Source organism: Carlito syrichta, unplaced genomic scaffold (assembly GCF_000164805.1).
Source record: "Carlito syrichta isolate Samal-C Ts95f unplaced genomic scaffold, Tarsius_syrichta-2.0.1 Scaffold304483, whole genome shotgun sequence".
Lineage (NCBI taxonomy): Eukaryota > Metazoa > Chordata > Mammalia > Primates > Tarsiidae > Carlito > Carlito syrichta.
The window spans coordinates 143720-160153 of NW_007248579.1; the positions used below are offsets into that span (position 1 = coordinate 143720).

Here is a 16434-nt window from a genome sequence, read left to right on the forward strand (position 1 = left end):
TGGGGTGGGGTGGGGATGCGGTAGGGGTGGGGTGGGGGGGGCTAGGGACAGGGCAGGGGCTCTGCTGCAGGGCGGCACGCTGTCAACGCGTGGGCGACTCCTGCCCAGCCAAAACTAGGCCTGCTTCCGGCGACAGTGGTGCCTGCTGTGTGACAGAGGCGGGCCTGCAAGGTCACCCTGGTGCCTCGGGCGTCCGCCATCTGGCTAGGTTACCTGCGCCCCTGATGATATCGCAGGCCGCTCGCCTGTGGAAACCTAGGAGGGCAGGGACCCACCCACCTGAAATTCAGTCCCTTGTGATCGCTGCCCTCTTGCCATCACCGGTTAAAATTTAATTTCATTTAAAAATTTCACTTTTAATTATTTAAGTGACACCAAATCCATGCGGTGTAGATGGTGATTTGGTGAAGAGCCCTGTCCCCACCGCAGTCCGACCAGGCTGCCGTGTCCTTGTGTGTCCTTCTGGAGAGGCCACACATGGCTGAGTGTCTGTGTGTGGAAATTCTCTCTCTCTCTCTCTCTCTCTCTTTCTTTTGAATCGGAGTCTCCCTCTGTCACCCAGGCTGGAGTGCAGTGGCACACTCACGGCCATCGCAGCCTCAACCTGCTGGGCTCAGGAAATCCTTCTCTCTCAGCCTCCCGAATAGGTGGAACTACAGATGTGCACCACCACGCCTGGCTAATTTTTTCTTTTTTGCCAAGACAAGGTCTCACGATATGGTGCAAGCTGGTGTCCAATTCCTGGGCGCAAGTGATTCTCCTGCCTTGGCCTCCCAAAGTGCTGGGATGACAGGCCTGAGCCACCGTGCCCAGTCTGTGTGGAGATTTTTGGCATGTTTTTTACACACATGGTAAAAGCGTGGGGCCCTGCCCTACCCAGCAGCAGGTGACCCGGGTCTCTCTCTCACAACCAGGGAAGAAAAGCACACTGGGGGCTGCCCATTCGGACGCCCGTGCCCACCGGCGTGGCCCTGAGCCTGTCCACACTTCCATATGGAGAACTTAGTGCTGTGCTCAGTTGTGGCAGAGTCTGCATTTGGAAGCGTTTATACTGTGGAAAAACACAGTTCCTTTGGAGGCAGGCAGTGTGGTTGCCCACAGGGGTGCAGGCAGGGGTCGAGGCTCTCTCCCAACTTGGCGAGGCTTTGGGTTGTGGAGTCAGGGAGGAGCATGGCCTCAGAGCAGGCAGGCCTGCCGTCCAAGCTGACGGCGCTATCTCTGTGCAGACATCTTAGTCTCTCTGACCCTTTCCTGGCCAACAGAGGTGGGACGCTGGGCCTTACTCCTTGCCAGTTGCCACGGGCCAGCTGAAATGATGCACAGAGTAGTAGAGAACGTACGTGATGGGGCTCACAGTAGGTGCTCAGTCAATGCAGCAGTGGCACACCTAATGGGTGCTCGATAAATGCAGTCATAGTGCACACCACAGTAGGTGCTCACAAATGCCAGTGCCCCTCTCGCTCTCTCTTTCCCGCCTCCTCCTTTCCCTCGGCACTGGCCGCCACTTTTCTGGGCTGCCAGGCACAGACTCTCAGCTTAGCCCCTGCTGGCTCTCCAGCTGCCTTGCTTGTGGCCTGACCTGCGGGCTCTCCCTTCTTTGGAGCAGCTCCCGCCGGGTCCCCCAGCCCTAGGCTGAGCACACTCCAACAGGCGCCTGCCCTCATGACGCTCACCGCCTGGGGGGCAGGCAGAATGGCTAGTTTCCCTAGGGGGCTGGGGTGACAGGGACCTTGACCGGGCTGCGGAGGGGCTTGCCGGCTCAAGTCTGGAGGGAGGCAAGAGTCAGCCTGGCCGGGAGGGCTCCAGGTGGAGGGGCAGCCCGTGCGAAGGTCCTGTGCCAGCAGGGTGGCCGCGTCCTGGGCTCTGGAGTGAGGGATCCACGAATGCTGCCCTGAGGGCGAGACGGTACTGCCCTGCGGGAGGTCAGGTGGGGCCAGGCTGTGTGGCCTCCTGGAGACTCCTATCCTAGGGCCAGGGAGCCGTGGGGAAGGTTTGGAGCAGGCCTTGGCGGCGAGCTGCCCTGGTGTGAGGCCCTCCACCCACGGCTTGGCCAGGCCGGAGCTGTGTCTTCTAGAGTCCGAGGTGACGACCCGTTCTCCCAGGTGAAGCTGGGGCTTCTGGGTTGAGTGCATACTCTCACGTTTGCAGAAGGCAGAAATGCTGCCATTAGGATCCTGTGTCTGGTTCTTCATGCTTCTTTGAGGTCTGGCCGGGAGGCCCTAGAGGCCCGTGGGTGGCTGTCCTTCCATGCGCCACCCTGCCTTTGCCCCGGCTTCTGTGTGTTGGGTTGGCCTCTGCCCACTGGCTAGGGCCTCTGTTGCGAGGCCCATAACTCGACTCTTCTTCCCCTCTGGAGGGTGGACGTCGGGATCAGGGAGTCGGCAGGTGTGGCTTCTTCCAAGGCCCCCGTGGGCGTGCAGACGCCGGCCTCCTCCTCGGGTCCTCTCATGGCTGTCCTCTGGTCTGTATCTTGACCTGATCCCCTCGTCCTGTGGGACCCCGTCAGGCAGGGCTAGGTCCCACTCGTGGCCTCAGCTAACTTCACTGCCTCTCGGGAGACCCGACTGCAGCTTCAGTTGCATTCTGAGGTCCTGGGGGTCCCTGTGAACTTCGGGGGACACAGTTCAGCCCCCAACAGTCCCGGGACAGCTTAGGGCCAGATCAGAAGCCACATGGGCCCCTTGTCCTGACTTAAACGCGGCCATCGTGGGGTGATGAATGGCCTGTACCCCCATGGCCTGTGTCCACCCCTTGTCCCACCACGGCCCCTGTTAGAGGTGGCTGGGCCTCTCCGTGTCTGGGCTTGGTTCTCGTCTCTGATCGGGGCACCCTTTCTGTCCCCAAGAGGGGGTTCCATGCTGAGCATCAGAGCTGGTGACCTCGCGCCCTGCTGGACTCGCAAGCCTTCTTTCTCTGAAGCCCAGGGCTGGCTCTCTGCCATCCCCGAGCCTTGGTGAGGAGTGGTCAGCTGTTCCTGGTGGAAGTGTGTGAGCCTGGGGATGCCAGGGACAGCAGGCCACGTGCCCTGTTCCCAGGTCCCTAGTTGATGGATACTGCGTCCTCCAGGGAGATCTCGGAGAGCTCTGACACATGAGGGTCCGACACCATCTGGGACCCGCGGACCCAGGAGACAGGGAGGGGGTGGGTCACCCACGGACGCTTCTGATCCAGAATTGCTGGAATCGACAGTGAGCCCAGTCAGCCAGAGCATGCCCACACAGGACCAGCCTCACACCCCAGTGTCAGCCACGCGAGGGCGACTCCCTGCAGTGCCACGCAAACAGGTTGCCGCACATTCTCGTTGAAACGGCTCATTCCAGGGCCCCTCTGTTTTTACTTATTTATTGAGTCGGGGTCTCCCTCTGTCACCCAGGCTGGAGCTGGAGGGCCGTGGCACTGGTCATGGCCCTCCCCCACTGGGCTGTGAGGCACCCTCAGGCCACCAGGGTGCTTGGGGATTTGTGTTCTCTACCAGGCAGGGGCTCCTGGCATGCGAGGACGGGACTCAGAGGCTCCGACTCTGGCCCGCGCAGGCTCAGGACCTGCTTGGGAAGCAGATGGGTGGACAGAGAGAGGGGACAAGGCCTGGGTGCAAACAAGAGGCTGGGACAGAAAGAGGAAGGCAGGGCTGAAGGCAAGCCCCGTACCTCACTGTGGTCACCATCTCATGCGTGGAAAGTCACGCCAATCGAAAAAGAGCCACAGTCCTCTGACCCTCGACTTCTCAGCCCAGCCCACCGCCATCCATTCTTCTGGTAACTCCCAGCGTGCCTCAATCATACATGAATGAGCTGGGTGAGGTGGTATGCGCCTATAGTCCCGGCTACTTGGGAGGTCAAGGAGGGAGGATCACTTGAGGTCAGAATTGGAGACCAGCCTGGGCAACAAAGTGAGACCTCATCTCTACAAAAAATAAAAAATCAAAAAGCTTAACTGGGTGTGGTGGTGTGTGCCTGCAGTCTCAACTACTCAGGAGGCAAGAGGATTGCTTGAGGCCAGGAGTTGGAGACCAGCCTGGGCAACAAAGTGCGACACTGTCTCTACAAAAAATAAAACATTAGCCAGGCATGACGACACACACCTGAAGTCCCAGCTACTTGGGAGGCAGGAGTGGGGGCTCACTTGAGCCCAGAAGTTCAAGGCTGTGGTGAGCTGTGATCACCGGCCTTCCCTGCCCGAGGGGTGTTGCTGGCTTCAGATTGCCCAGGTCACCACAGAGCAGTGCTAGCCTTGCCTGGAGAACCCCGGGTCTTTCTGGATCGCACGACGGTCCCCAGAGGCTGAGACCCTGGAGAACTCTGGAGAGAACCACCTGGGAATCGAGCGAAAATGAAAGTAGCAAGGAATTGGGTCAGACCCAGAGAACCACTTATTTTATTTTTATTTATGTATTTTGTTTTCTGAGTCGGGGTCTCGGTCTGTCATCTGGGCTGGAGTGCAGTGGTGCAATGGCTGTTCACCACAGCCTCTACCTCCTGGGCCCAGGCGATCCTCCCACCTCAGCCTCCCAGATAGTGAGGACTACAGGCCTGTGCCACTAAGCCCAGCTCGTTTTTAGTTTTTGTAGAGACAGGGCCTCGCTTTGTGGCCCAGGCTGGTCTCCAACTCCTGGGCTCAAGAGGTCCTTTCTCCTGGGCCTCCCAGAGTGCTGGAACTACAGGTGTGAGCCGCGGCACCTGCCTGAGGAACCGTTTCTTGACTGAAATGGGGAGGAAGGGCCCCAGGACCCTGCAGGGATGCTGAGGCCATGTCAGAGGGGGCTGGGGCAGCTGCTGTGGGCTGTGGGCCTGCGGGAGGAGAGAGCCTGGCAGGAGCTGAGTGGAGGCTTGCTGTCAGTGTAGAAGTGGCCCCGCGTGGTCGGGCAAGTCCTTGTGTCTCTGACTTGGGTGGTTTGTTTGTTCCACAAATGTGTGTCAAGCTCCTGCGCTTTGCTAGGACCTCTCCCGGAAACTGAGACGAGCTTTGAAACAGGAAGTGTGCGTGACGATAGATATGTAAACCCGACTTTGTTCTTTCTGTGGGTTTCAGCCAGAGGGGAGCCTCCCTGCCTCGGGCGTCCCCAGTTGCGAGCACCTCTGACGCGCAGGGCGGAGCCGGCGGGCGCCCCAGCTGAGGCCTGGCCCAGGGTTTGTGTGAGAACGGGCGCGTCTCAGGTTCTCAGCCCTTCCTGGCCTTCGCTTGGAAACCATGACCGCCCTTGAGGAGGGGGAGAAGGGTGTGCCAGCAGGGTGGGGACAGACAGGGTACAGAGCCTCACCTGCCTGGGCAGGGGCTCTGGGGAAGCCCACAGGCCTCGCTGGCAGCTGGGAAGGTTTCCGGGACGTGTCTCATCGGGGTATAAGATGCTGCGTGGAGATGACAGTCACGAGGAAGGTCACAGTCCCTAGACACGAGAGGCTGTCCCATAGGGACGGTCAGAGGCAGCGGTGAAGGAGCCCGGGCCAGAGCCTTACTGAGGTCTGAGGCCTCCAGGGAAGGAACGGAGCGGCAGGGCCAGCAGGGGACATGGGTTGGGGACTGGCTAGTTTGAGTGATTGTGGTCGGCTCCCAGGCACAGGGACTCCCTCTGGCTGCCCGGAACCTCGGTCCTGGGATTATTAGGGGGAGGACAGTGGCCTGCCGGGAAGGGGGCTGGGGGACTGGGATGACATGGGCGTGGGGGGTGGGGAGCAGCCTGTTGGGGAGGGCACTTGGGGTGAATTTCTGGAATAGGCCTGTGGGAGGGGTGTTCACATCCGAGCCCCAGATGTCAGCGCGTTGAGAGCAGGACAGTGCCGGAAGGCCACAGGCCGGCGTGGGACATGGCTGGGGCGGGGCTCTGGGCCTGGCCCACCACGTGCTGCCGCCCTCACTCCCCCCATCTCCCCAGGGTGAAGCAGTCGGAGCTGTTCGACAGGTGGCGGCGCCTCCAGGTGTGCGAGTGGGCGCCAGACATCTCTGCAGCCAACCAGTTCAAGTACCTACGATGCGCCGGCCTCCCTGCTCCCCACACCCCACCCCGTGGCCTCCCCCGGGCCTTCTTTCTTTTCGAGTCAGGGTCCCACTCTGCCACCCAGGCTGGAGTGCACTGGCACAATCACTTTCACCTGTCCTCAACCTCCTGGGCTCAGGTGATCCTTCCACCTCAGTCTCCCAAGTTGCTGGGGCTATAGGTGCACGCCACCACGCCTGACTCATTTCTTGAGATGTGGAGAGAGGGTCTTGCTGTGTTGCCCAGGATCCTCCTGTCTCAGCCTCCCAGAGTGCTAGGATTATAGGCGTGGGCCACTGCACTGACCAGGAGCCTTCTGTTTTAAATAATGAACTCCAGAAAGCTTCTTCTGGAATGGGGCTCTGCTTGGTGCAGGATGCCAGCCAATCTCGGCCACCATCCCCTCGCCCCAGCTTGGCTTCTAAGTGATTGAAGCGGCATGTCTCTGTCCACTGTGTGGGTCCCTGTCTCGTGGCCCTGTCAGATGAGGTGGGCACCTGGAGGGTCTGACAGGAGGCCGCGAGCTCCAGGCCCAGCCCGGGCTCCAGGGGCTTCCGGCCAGGGGTGGAGAAATGAAGGGACACAGAGGGTTCCAGCACAGGAGGAAGCCTGGGCTCTGACGGGGGCTGGAGCCAGCCCTGGGCACCCAGTCGTCGGACGCTCATGCCACAGACATTGGGTGGGACTCGCAGAGGCAGGATCCTACGTCCAAGGCTGTGGTGCATGTGTGTGAGGGGGTCGCAGGTACGGGGGGGAGGCCACCGGCGTGCCGGCTGGTGGAGGCGAGCGTGGTCCGTGGGGACGGGAGCGTCTGGGGGCCTCGCCGAGACACCCAGCCTGGGTCCCAAGCGGACAGCGCAGGAGAGGCAGAAAAGCCCGGCCCCGGGAGGGGTGGTGACGGGACGGAGCCTGGCAGGGGACACATGGGTGGGGGCGGCCTCTGTGCAGCTCTGCTCTGCTCCCCGCGTCACCTGTCTCTCCCACCCGGCAGGGCCACTCTGTCCAGGTGCTGCAACGCCCCCACCTTCCTCTTCACCACCCAGAAGAACACGCCCCTGGGCACGAAGCTCAAGTATGAGGTGGACACCAGCGGCATCTACCCCATCCACCAGGAGATCTTCCGCATGTTCCCCAAGGTGAGGCCTTGGGCAGGGCGGCCTGGCGACGTGGCCCGTGTGCCAGGGCTCCCGCGGCCGCCTGCCTCGGGCTCTGCTCCCTGCACCAGCCGCCTTGGGTCCGGCAGACCCCGCTCGGGGTTCCTCGGGGGTTCTGTCTGGGCACCACGAATGCCAACTGGCAGTCACTGGGGTGACTTTTGGCAAGAAAGTGGTTACGGAGCCTGGACACTGCGTTGTCGGCAGCCGTCTGGGAGTGACGAGGCAAGCGTCCCCACCCGAGGCAGGCGCAAGAATGGCCAGCCACGCAGGTGGCCGTCTGCCCATCGTGGGCCCTGGCTCTGATGGTTTGGACTGCACACAGGTCTGGCTGCTCGTCACAGGGCACCTAAAATAACAGAGACTTAAACAAGAGAGACGTTTATTTTTTGCCGTTTACGTAAGAGAATTCTAGGAGTGGACTGCTCAGGGCAGACCCGGGGGTTTCCTGCTCATAGACACCACAGAACAGTGAAACAGTGACCCCCGTGCTGTCCCAACTCCTGTACCTGCTGTCATTCAGCTGACCCCGCAGAGGGTCCACCGCCCCCCCTCAGAGGAGGGCCCAGGGCTTGCACCGTGAGTGACTCTCATGGTTCCTGGGGGCACCAGTGGACGGCCTCTGAGAAGGAGGAAGGCTGCATAGGTATGTCCACAACCACATCCTGAAGAACCCTGGGACCGGGTGGCACTTAGTGGGCCTAGCCTCTAGAAAGGCTGCTGGGGGCGGGTGGGATCTTTCCAGACGAAATTCTCCGGGGGTGTCCGTGAAACAAGACCAGCACTCCCTGCGTCCTGTCCCGCTACCAGAGTGGGCGGACTGGGACTTCCCAGGGCCCAGGGAGGAGTGGAACCAGGAGGGGCCCACATGCCCCAGTGCAGGCTAGAGGGTGGTGCCTACCGCCTTTGTAGGTGGGCCTGGTGGGGCTGGGGCAGCAGTAGCACCCATTGGTGCGACACAGCCTGCAGGACATGCGGGCCAAGGAATGCCAGGGCACAGATGGCCGTGGCCAGAGGCATCGAGCAGGGGCCCCCCGGCGTTCTCTGGACAGCGCCAGAGGGTAACTGCCTGCAGCTCTGCTGTCACTCGGCCTCGGCCACTGCGCTCCCCTCTGTGGCTTTAGCTCAAGGGCCCAAGACGGGAGGGAGCACCCCAGGGGGGCTGTGTCCCAGCACACGCTCGGTCTTGCTGGATGCTGAAATCAGGACTGTATACAGCTTCCCTGGATTCAAAATATCCCTCCTTGAGGCGTTTCCCGCCATTTAAAAACGTAAGCTCCGCTGAAGGGGCTGGGCAGTTTGGGGCTAATTTAAATGATCCAGACCCCCGCTTTTCACGCTGGGTATCTACAGACAGTGCTTGGAAACGTGACCTCAGATGACGTCAGTGATCTAACTTGTTGCTGTGTAAGTGACCGTCGGCAAACAGAAGCCAGAAGGAGTGAAGGGAAGGGGTCTCGGGGCATAACAGAACTGAGATCAGATGGGCAGAGCCGGTCCCGACTCTCCTGCAGTGTAAATGCTGCCGGGTCACATCTCTTTAAATCCACAAACAGCATTTGACGGTGTTGCCAGTCACCAGCCTGGTAACTTGGAGCACGTTGTGGCTCACGGTCCCAGGCCCTGCCGTACACAGGGTGATACTAGAAAACACACATACGACGTCTGTTCCCAGCTGTGGCCATGCAGAGACAGCGGAGGCCCAGGGTGACTGCGAGCTGTGGGTTGTCGGTCCCTGGGCTAGAGCCTGAGACTGGAACAGCATTTCCTGAACTCCCCAAAGGCAGATCTTTCTGCGGGTTTGTAAAAAACTCGGCATCTCAGCCTCCTTTCCCCACCCCGGGGATTCTGCCTCCCTGGTGCTGGGAGGGAGTCCAGAAACTTCTGTCTTCTGAAGTATCCCAGGGGTTCTCAAGTGTGGAAGCTTGGGGATACAGCACACGGCTGGGATTCTTCCCCAGATGATCTTGGTTCTTCCCTTACTCTGGTGACTGTCCCCACCGCTGTGTGTCCTTGCCCGTCCCCAGGCCTGTCCCCTCAGGGCAAATGGGCCTGGATGAGGACAGTCCCCACAGATGGGCCCTTGGGATACAGCCCAATTCCAGATGGTCCCGGGGCGCTGAGGTTCCACAGACCCCCCACAGCTGGTCCTGCTGGAAGCCTGGCTGCGGGGGGTCTCTGGTGCAGCTGGCTGGGAAGCTGTGCGCTCGCGGGAGAGCCGCTCGCGGGAGAGCCGCCTACCTGTTCCAGGGCACCGGGGACAGGAGGGCCCGTGGGGCCCGAGGGTCTGTGAGGTGGGGCACCGTCCTCCTACTCCCCCGCAAGGCTGCCTGCGGCAGGGTTCACAGGGAGGGGCTGAGGGGGAGGACGGGCTCTGACGCCGTGCTGCCCTTAGGACATGCCCTACGACCGGTCCCAGTTCAAGAAGTGCGCGGTGGTGGGCAACGGAGGCATCTTGAGGAACAGCCGCTGCGGGCGGGAGATCAACAGCGCCGACTTCGTCTTCCGGTAGGAGAAGCTGCCCCCGCCCCGCTTCTGCAGGAGAATCCCCGGCCGCACCTGCCCCTGACCTCGCAGCCCCTCCTCCGTGCTCCCCCATGAGAATCCCGGCCGCACCTGCCCTTGACCCCACGGCCCCTTCTCCTTGCTCCCCACCACGTGCGCCCCCCGCACCTTAACTTTGCCCCTCGAGCCGTCAACTCCCGCACCCCACCCGCTGTGTGTGTCTCTCCCTGGCTCCCGCCCGTCCTTTGGGCAGTCGTTGAACTCCAAGTCCTCCGTGCCCATCTGGACAAGGAGCCAAGGGCGTCACAGAGGAGGCAGCTCGAGGACTCCAGGCTGGAGACCCTGCCAGGACCCTCTGGGCACCGTCCCCCAGCGGAGGCTGCCCTTCTAGGCGGTGGGCACCCTTGTGGAGCACACTGGCATGGGCCTCAGCCGTGCGTTCTCAAGCTGGAGGCCAGGCCTCCTTGTCTGTTTCTTCCCGGCACAAAGCCCCTCTAGTCCCTCCGAGAGCCTCACTCGAGCCGAGCCTGGGTCAAGAAGGCACACCGATACTAAGCGCTCTGGCCAGGTGTGGTGGCTCATGCCTGTTGTAGTCCCAGCACTTGGGGGGCTGAGTGGGAGGATCACTTGAGGCGAAGAGTTCAAGACCAGCCTGGGCAGCTTGGGAGACCTCATCTCAATTAAAAAAAAATCAAAACATTAGCTGGGTGCAGCGGTGCATGCCTGTAGACTCAGCTACTCAGGAGGTTGAGGCAGAAGGATCGCCTGAGCCCAAGAGGTCGAGGCTGCGCGGAGCCATGACCTTGCCACCGCGCTGCAGCCTGGGCCACAGAGCAAGACCCTCCAACTAAAAAAATAAGTCAGTGAACATAGAAGCGCAAAGCAGAGAGCCTGGGCTGAGTCCACAGTGGGATCCCACGGGCCATGGACCCAGTGGGCCGCTCAGAAGTGGTGGCAGGGAGCCGGGAGGGCGGTGTGACTGGAGGTCCTCACGCAAAGGGGGTCCTGCAGATCTGGGGCTCTTAGCCTCTGACCCTGGCCTCTGTTTCCAGAAGCAGGAAGCTTAGATGCCGGCTCCAGGCTTGGGAGAGGTCCACCTCCCTCTGCGGCCCAGTGTCTGCTTACCTGCTCCTTGGGGGTGCCCAGTTGAGTCCAGGGTCAGGGTTGAGAGCCTTCCTTTGCCACGGTCACCGGCCCTGGCCGAGTCCTCAGCCTTTAGCCTGTAGGTAGTCTTCTAGGGAGGGGCCGGGTCTTGGGGACCCCTGAACTTCAGCCCAGGCTCCACCATCGCCAGACATGTGACCTCAGGAAAGGCGTCTCGCCCTCTGGTCTGTAGTTTCCTCGTCTGCAGAATTGGGGTGATGATCGCAGCCTCCTCAGCGTTCAGGATTCACTGGCGTCCCCCTGGGCATTCTAAGCACCTCCTGTGAGCAGTTGATGCATGAGTTCCTGATACACGTCGGCTGTGCCACTTCTAGCCGGTCCCCTCTGCCAGCTCCCACGTGCCCGTCCGAGCTAAGCTCAAGGGTCACCACCTCCCTCCCTGGTCACCCCTGCACACGCCCTTCTCTGGGCTCCCGTGAGCCAGGTGCCCCCACTCCCACCCCGTAGCCGGGGGTCTGCGGGTGGTTCATCCCTGAAGACCAGCCATGCTGGGAGTTCTCGAGACGCGACTGCCTGTCACCTGTCAGGGCCTAGGCTCCAGAAAGCAAGTCTGCAGTGAAGGAACAAAGGCGTGGATGAGAGAACAGACTAGTGTGGGCCTTAGCTATGCCGTAGGCAGGACAGCGCCTCAGTCTGGGGGCTCCGACTCCAGGCGGCCTGGAAGGACCTGGGCGCTGTGCCACCCAGATGAGCTACCCCTCTGCCCTGCCCTGTCTCCTGACATGCAGAAGAGGGTGAGGGCGGGCCCGGCCCCTCGGGGCTTATGTGTGGATTGGATGAGTTCACATGTGGGAAGACTTCTGACAATGTGGGCACGTGCTACATTACAGGAAGAAACGTTACCTTTTAGTATTATTCTTATTGTGTAGGTTAAAAAATGTTAGGTGTCAACACTCCTTGCCAGAGTCATGGGCCAGTCACAGAAACTGGGTGCAGTCCTGGCCTGGCATTCTTTCGGCACCCCCCCATCTCTCCCACTGGGTAATGTGACAGGGACTTCCCTCACCGGCTGGACCCTCATCCCAGCCCCCGACGACTGTGGTGGCACGCGGGTGTCTGAACTGCTTTGGAGACGCTGTGTGCCCTCCCCGTGTTGGGGTCACCACTGTCACAGCAGTGCAGCTATGGCAGCCGTGGAGAGTGACAACGGTGTGTCCACCAAGTCCCGCGTGTCCTCCTGAAGGGTCTCGTGTGGGGAGAAGCCCTGAGCTTGGAGCCGGACAGGTGCACTCTCCACCCTGCCCTGACTCCTCACCAGGAGCAAGACCCTCGGCCTCTCGAGACGCCTGGCTTCTCACCTGCAGCCCAGGGAGCCAAACACACCCCATGGGGTCACTACGCCCAAGACCTGCCCCTGGGGTGACTGATGTCCAAGACCCTCCCCTGGGGTGACTGATGCCTGACTTTCCCCTGGGGTGACTGACGTCCAAGACTTGCCCCTGGGATACTGAGGTCTCCTGTGATCCGTGAACGTTTCCGGAATGTCAGAGGTGCTCAGAACATTGTCTGCAGACAACCTCCCCACCCCATGTTTAAGGAGAGCATAAACCCCGCCTTCCACAGTGTGGAAGACAGGTGTGTTTGATGGTCTCCGGGCCCTCCACGGAGGGGCTGTGTTCTCCAGTACGTTCCGCCTTGAAGCCACAGCTTCCCTGCTACAGGGCCAGGCCCCTCACGTGGCCCAGCCCTTTGAAGTGTGGCCTCTTCTCCCTCTGTCCTGGTACTCCAGTCACTCCTGGGTGCTTCCAGTTCCCTTCTGCCACAGGGTCTTTGCATAAGACCTCACATTCACCCAGTTCACATCAGCTCATTTCCGAAGCTTATTATTGATCCGCTTGTTATGCACTATTGGCTGTGAAGGACATTTGTGCTACGTATACACGCACGAAGCAAAACAAGTCTCTGTAAAGCAACCATGCGATTTGAGAGGCCTGATGCCTGCCTGGAGCTGGTGCTGCCATCGTGGGCTCCTTCCCCTTCTGCCTCCATTTCCTCCCAGAAGCCATCACTTCCCTTCATTCTGAATTTGATCTCTGTCCACCGTTAGACATCGTTTCACCACACGCAGGCATGCCCCTGAGTCACCAGTTGCCACTTCTTGCGTGGTTGGGCTGTATTAGTGTTTTTTTTGCTGCTATAACAAAGTACCACGAGATGCATGGCTTTAAGCCAGGAGTCCTCCGGGGCTACGGCTGGGGTATCTGTGCTGCTGCCTTTCTGGAGGCTCCTGGCTGAGTGCGTGTCCTCCTGCTGCCCTCCAGGCTGCCTGCATGCCTGGCTTGTGGCCCATTGGAGCCGCAGGGAGCATTCCCCCGTCTTGTTCTCTGCCTCAGATTCCGGCGTCACGTCCTGTCTTCCCTCTCCTTGGTGGTCGTGTCACTCCCTGCAAAGACCTTTTTTTTTCTCTTGAGTCTGGCTCTCACTCTGTTGCCCAGGTTGGTGTGCAGTGACACAGTCGGGGCTCACCACAGCCTCGACCTCCTGGGCTCGACTGATCCTTCTGCCTCAGCCTCCCGCATAGCCGAGACTACAGGCAGGAGCCACTACACCCAGCTAACTTTCATTTTTTTAGAGCGAGGTCTTGCTATGTTGTCCAGGCTAATCTTGAACTCCCGGGCTCAGGCTGTCCTCTGGCTGGCCTCCCAAGTGGTGGGAAGACAAGCACGAGCCCTCATGCCCGGCCTCGCATTTCTTTGTTGTTATTACCATTTTAATTTTTAGCACCTGCCACTTCCGCAGAACTCACAGCCTCACGCGCTGCACCTCTGACTGTCCCCACGTCGACTAAGCCCTCCTCCCACTGGCGGCTCCCTCGCACTTCCTCCTCATGACCTCAGCTCCAGAGTGCTTCCCCAGGGAAGTCTTTTTTTTCCCCCCCAGGGAAGTCTTGACTCCCCAGCAAAGGGGCTGCTCCCCTGCCATCCGTCCCAAGGGGTCCCACCCTCCCCAGATCTGGGGACTACCTGGGCTCGTCACTCCGTGTTATGGCTGGTGGTGTCTGCCCTATGACAGGAACGCCAGGAGGACCAGGGGCTGGGCGTTTGCCGTCCCAGGGCCCAGCGCGGAGCAGAAGGGCCTCCGTCTCAACCAGGCCACAGAGGTCCCGCCCAGCGGCCGGCCCGCATGCCCCGCCCATGCAACCCCCCTCCTCCGCTCCCCTCGCCCCTGGGTTCAGCCTGCACAGTGACCGGCCCCTGTGGTCAGGCCGCCCTATCTCTTCTGCAGGTGCAATCTGCCCCCGATCTCTGAGAAGTACACCGTGGATGTGGGGGTGAAGACAGACGTGGTCACCGTGAACCCCAGCATCATCACGGAGAGGTCAGTGCTCGCTTTCCGGGGCTGTGCCGCCCAGTGTGGTGGCCCTGTCACTTGCAGGCACTGGAGTGTGGGTGGCCCAGATAGAGTCACAGGACACACCGGGTTCAAAGGCTCAACACGAGAACTGGGTGTCACGTGTCTCGTTAACTTTTATACGAACTGCACGTTGAAATGACCATATGTTCAGTGTAGCGGGTTAAATGAAACAATGAGGTTCGGTGGCTCAGCCTGTCACTCCAGCACTTTGGGAGGCCGAGGCGTGTTGCCTGAGCCCGCGGGTCTGAGGCCAGCCCGGGCAACTTGGCAAGACCTAGTCGCTACAATTAAAAAAAAAATTAACCGGGTGTGGTAGTGCATGCCTGTAGTTCCGGCTACTTGGAAGGCTGAGGTGGAAGGATCGTCAGAGCCCACTGGATTGATGCTGGGGTGGCCGTGAGTGTGCCACTGTACTCCAGCCTGGGCGACGGAGTGAGACTCCAACTAAAACAAACAAACAAACAAAAAGCACACAAACACTTGCCTCACCATTTCCTTCCACCTGTTGACACGTGTGTACCAGTACGCTGACCACAACACTTGTGGCCACATGACTCCTTTTAGATGGGGCCAGTCTCGTCGGCCATCCTGTGGGGAAGGGTTGAGGACTTCCAAGTGTGTGACTGGGGCTGGCCGACCATCCCTACCTGGCTGTGTCCAGGCGGCTCAGGAGAAGCTCACCCAGAGAGCTCAGTCCTTACCTGGCTGCCTCCTCGGTCTGTCTGGGAGATTCCAGGGGAGGTGTTGAGACCCAGCCTCGGGCAGTCATACCATCCAGGTCAGAGGAGGGGAGAGGAGGGGACAGTGGGAGATGGGTGTCAACTTGAGTCAGATACCCAGAGAACAGCTGTTTAAGGGCTGGGAAGAGGAGCAGAGTAAGCAAAGTCACCTGTGAAGGACTCAGAGGGGTGACAGGGCTGGCAGGAAAGGCTGCTTGATGTGAAAAGATGGGGTGAGTGCGGGGCTCATGCTTGCGGTCCCAGCACCATGAGAGGCCGAGGCAGGAGGGTCACTGGGGCCAGCGGTTCGAGACCAGCCTGGACAATGTAGTGAGGCCTTGCATCTATAATAAATTAAAAATTTTTAAAAAGTGGCCGGGCATGCCTGTAGTCCAGGGTACTCAGGAGGCTGAGGCAGGGATCGCTTGAGCTCAGGAGTCTGTGGTTGCAGTGAGCTGTGGCTGCACCGCTGCACTCCAGCCTGGTGACAGAGTGAGACTCCATCTCTGTAAAAAAACAAAAATGAAAGCATGTGTGAGATAAGCTGAGGCTGCCGGAGAGGTGGGGGCTAGCCAGGCCTGGCAGCTGTATCTGGGCCGACCCAGGGTGTCCTGGGACCACAGTACAGGTAAGGGCTGGGGGTCCTCTGGAACAAGCCTCACCCCCACCCCCCACTTCCCCACAAGCCTGCCCTGGGCCCCTCATCTTCTTGGGTCAAGCACGGCCCTCTCCTTGCAGCCACACACTCGCTGCTTGTCCCTTTGGGCCCTCACTATCCTCTTAGACTGGGTGTGGTGGCTCACGCCTGTAACCCCAGCACATGAGGAGGCCAAGGCGGGAGGATCGCTGGAGCCCAGAGTTCCAGACTAGCCTGGGCAACATGGTGAGGTCTTGTCTCCACCAAAAATTTATTTTAAATTAGCCAAGCATGGTGGCATGCACCTGTAGTCCAGCTACGTGGGAGGCTCAGGAGGGAGAATGGCCTGAGCCCAGGGGCCGAGGCTGCGGGGAGCCGTGATTGAGCCCCTGCACTCCTGCCTGGATATCGCAGGGAGACGCCGTCCGCAGGAACAACAGAGGAGGACAAAAACTGCCCGGGAAGGGCTGCTCCTCCAGCCGCTCGGGGCGGGTGCACGGAGGCAGGGGTCCGCGGGGGGGGCGCACGCGCCGACCTCTGGCTGCCCGCAGGTTCCACCGGCTGGAGAAGTGGCGGCGGCCCTTCTACCGCGCGCTGCAGGCCTACGAGAACGCGTCGGTGCTGCTGCCCGCCTTCTACAACACGCGCAACACGGACGTGGCGGTCCGCGTCAAGTACGCGCTGGACGACTTCGAGTCGCCGCAGGCCGTGTACTTCTTCCACCCGCAGTACCTGGCCAACGTGTCGCGCCACTGGCTGAGCCTGGGCGTGCGCGCCAAGCGCGTGAGCACCGGCCTCATCCTGGCCACGGCGGCGCTGGAGCTGTGCCGGGAGGTGCACCTCTTCGGCTTCTGGGCCTTCCCCATGAGCCCGGCCGGCCGGCACATCACGCACCACTACTACGACAACGTCAAGCCGCGCCCCGGCTTC

At 60.7% G+C, this 16434-nt stretch overlaps 1 protein-coding gene across 1 annotated transcript in view; it reads left to right on the forward strand.

Moving 5' to 3' along the window:
- ST8SIA5 (ST8 alpha-N-acetyl-neuraminide alpha-2,8-sialyltransferase 5) overlaps nucleotides 1–16434 on the forward strand; it is a 37383-nt gene that overhangs the window by 11076 nt on the left and 9873 nt on the right. Inside the window, exons 6-10 of the mRNA XM_021713352.1 lie at nucleotides 5870–5956; nucleotides 6963–7107; nucleotides 9521–9633; nucleotides 14020–14112; nucleotides 16056–16429. Of these exons, the coding sequence (XP_021569027.1) occupies nucleotides 5870–5956; nucleotides 6963–7107; nucleotides 9521–9633; nucleotides 14020–14112; nucleotides 16056–16429 (812 nt within the window). The remainder of the gene's footprint in view (nucleotides 1–5869; nucleotides 5957–6962; nucleotides 7108–9520; nucleotides 9634–14019; nucleotides 14113–16055; nucleotides 16430–16434) is intronic.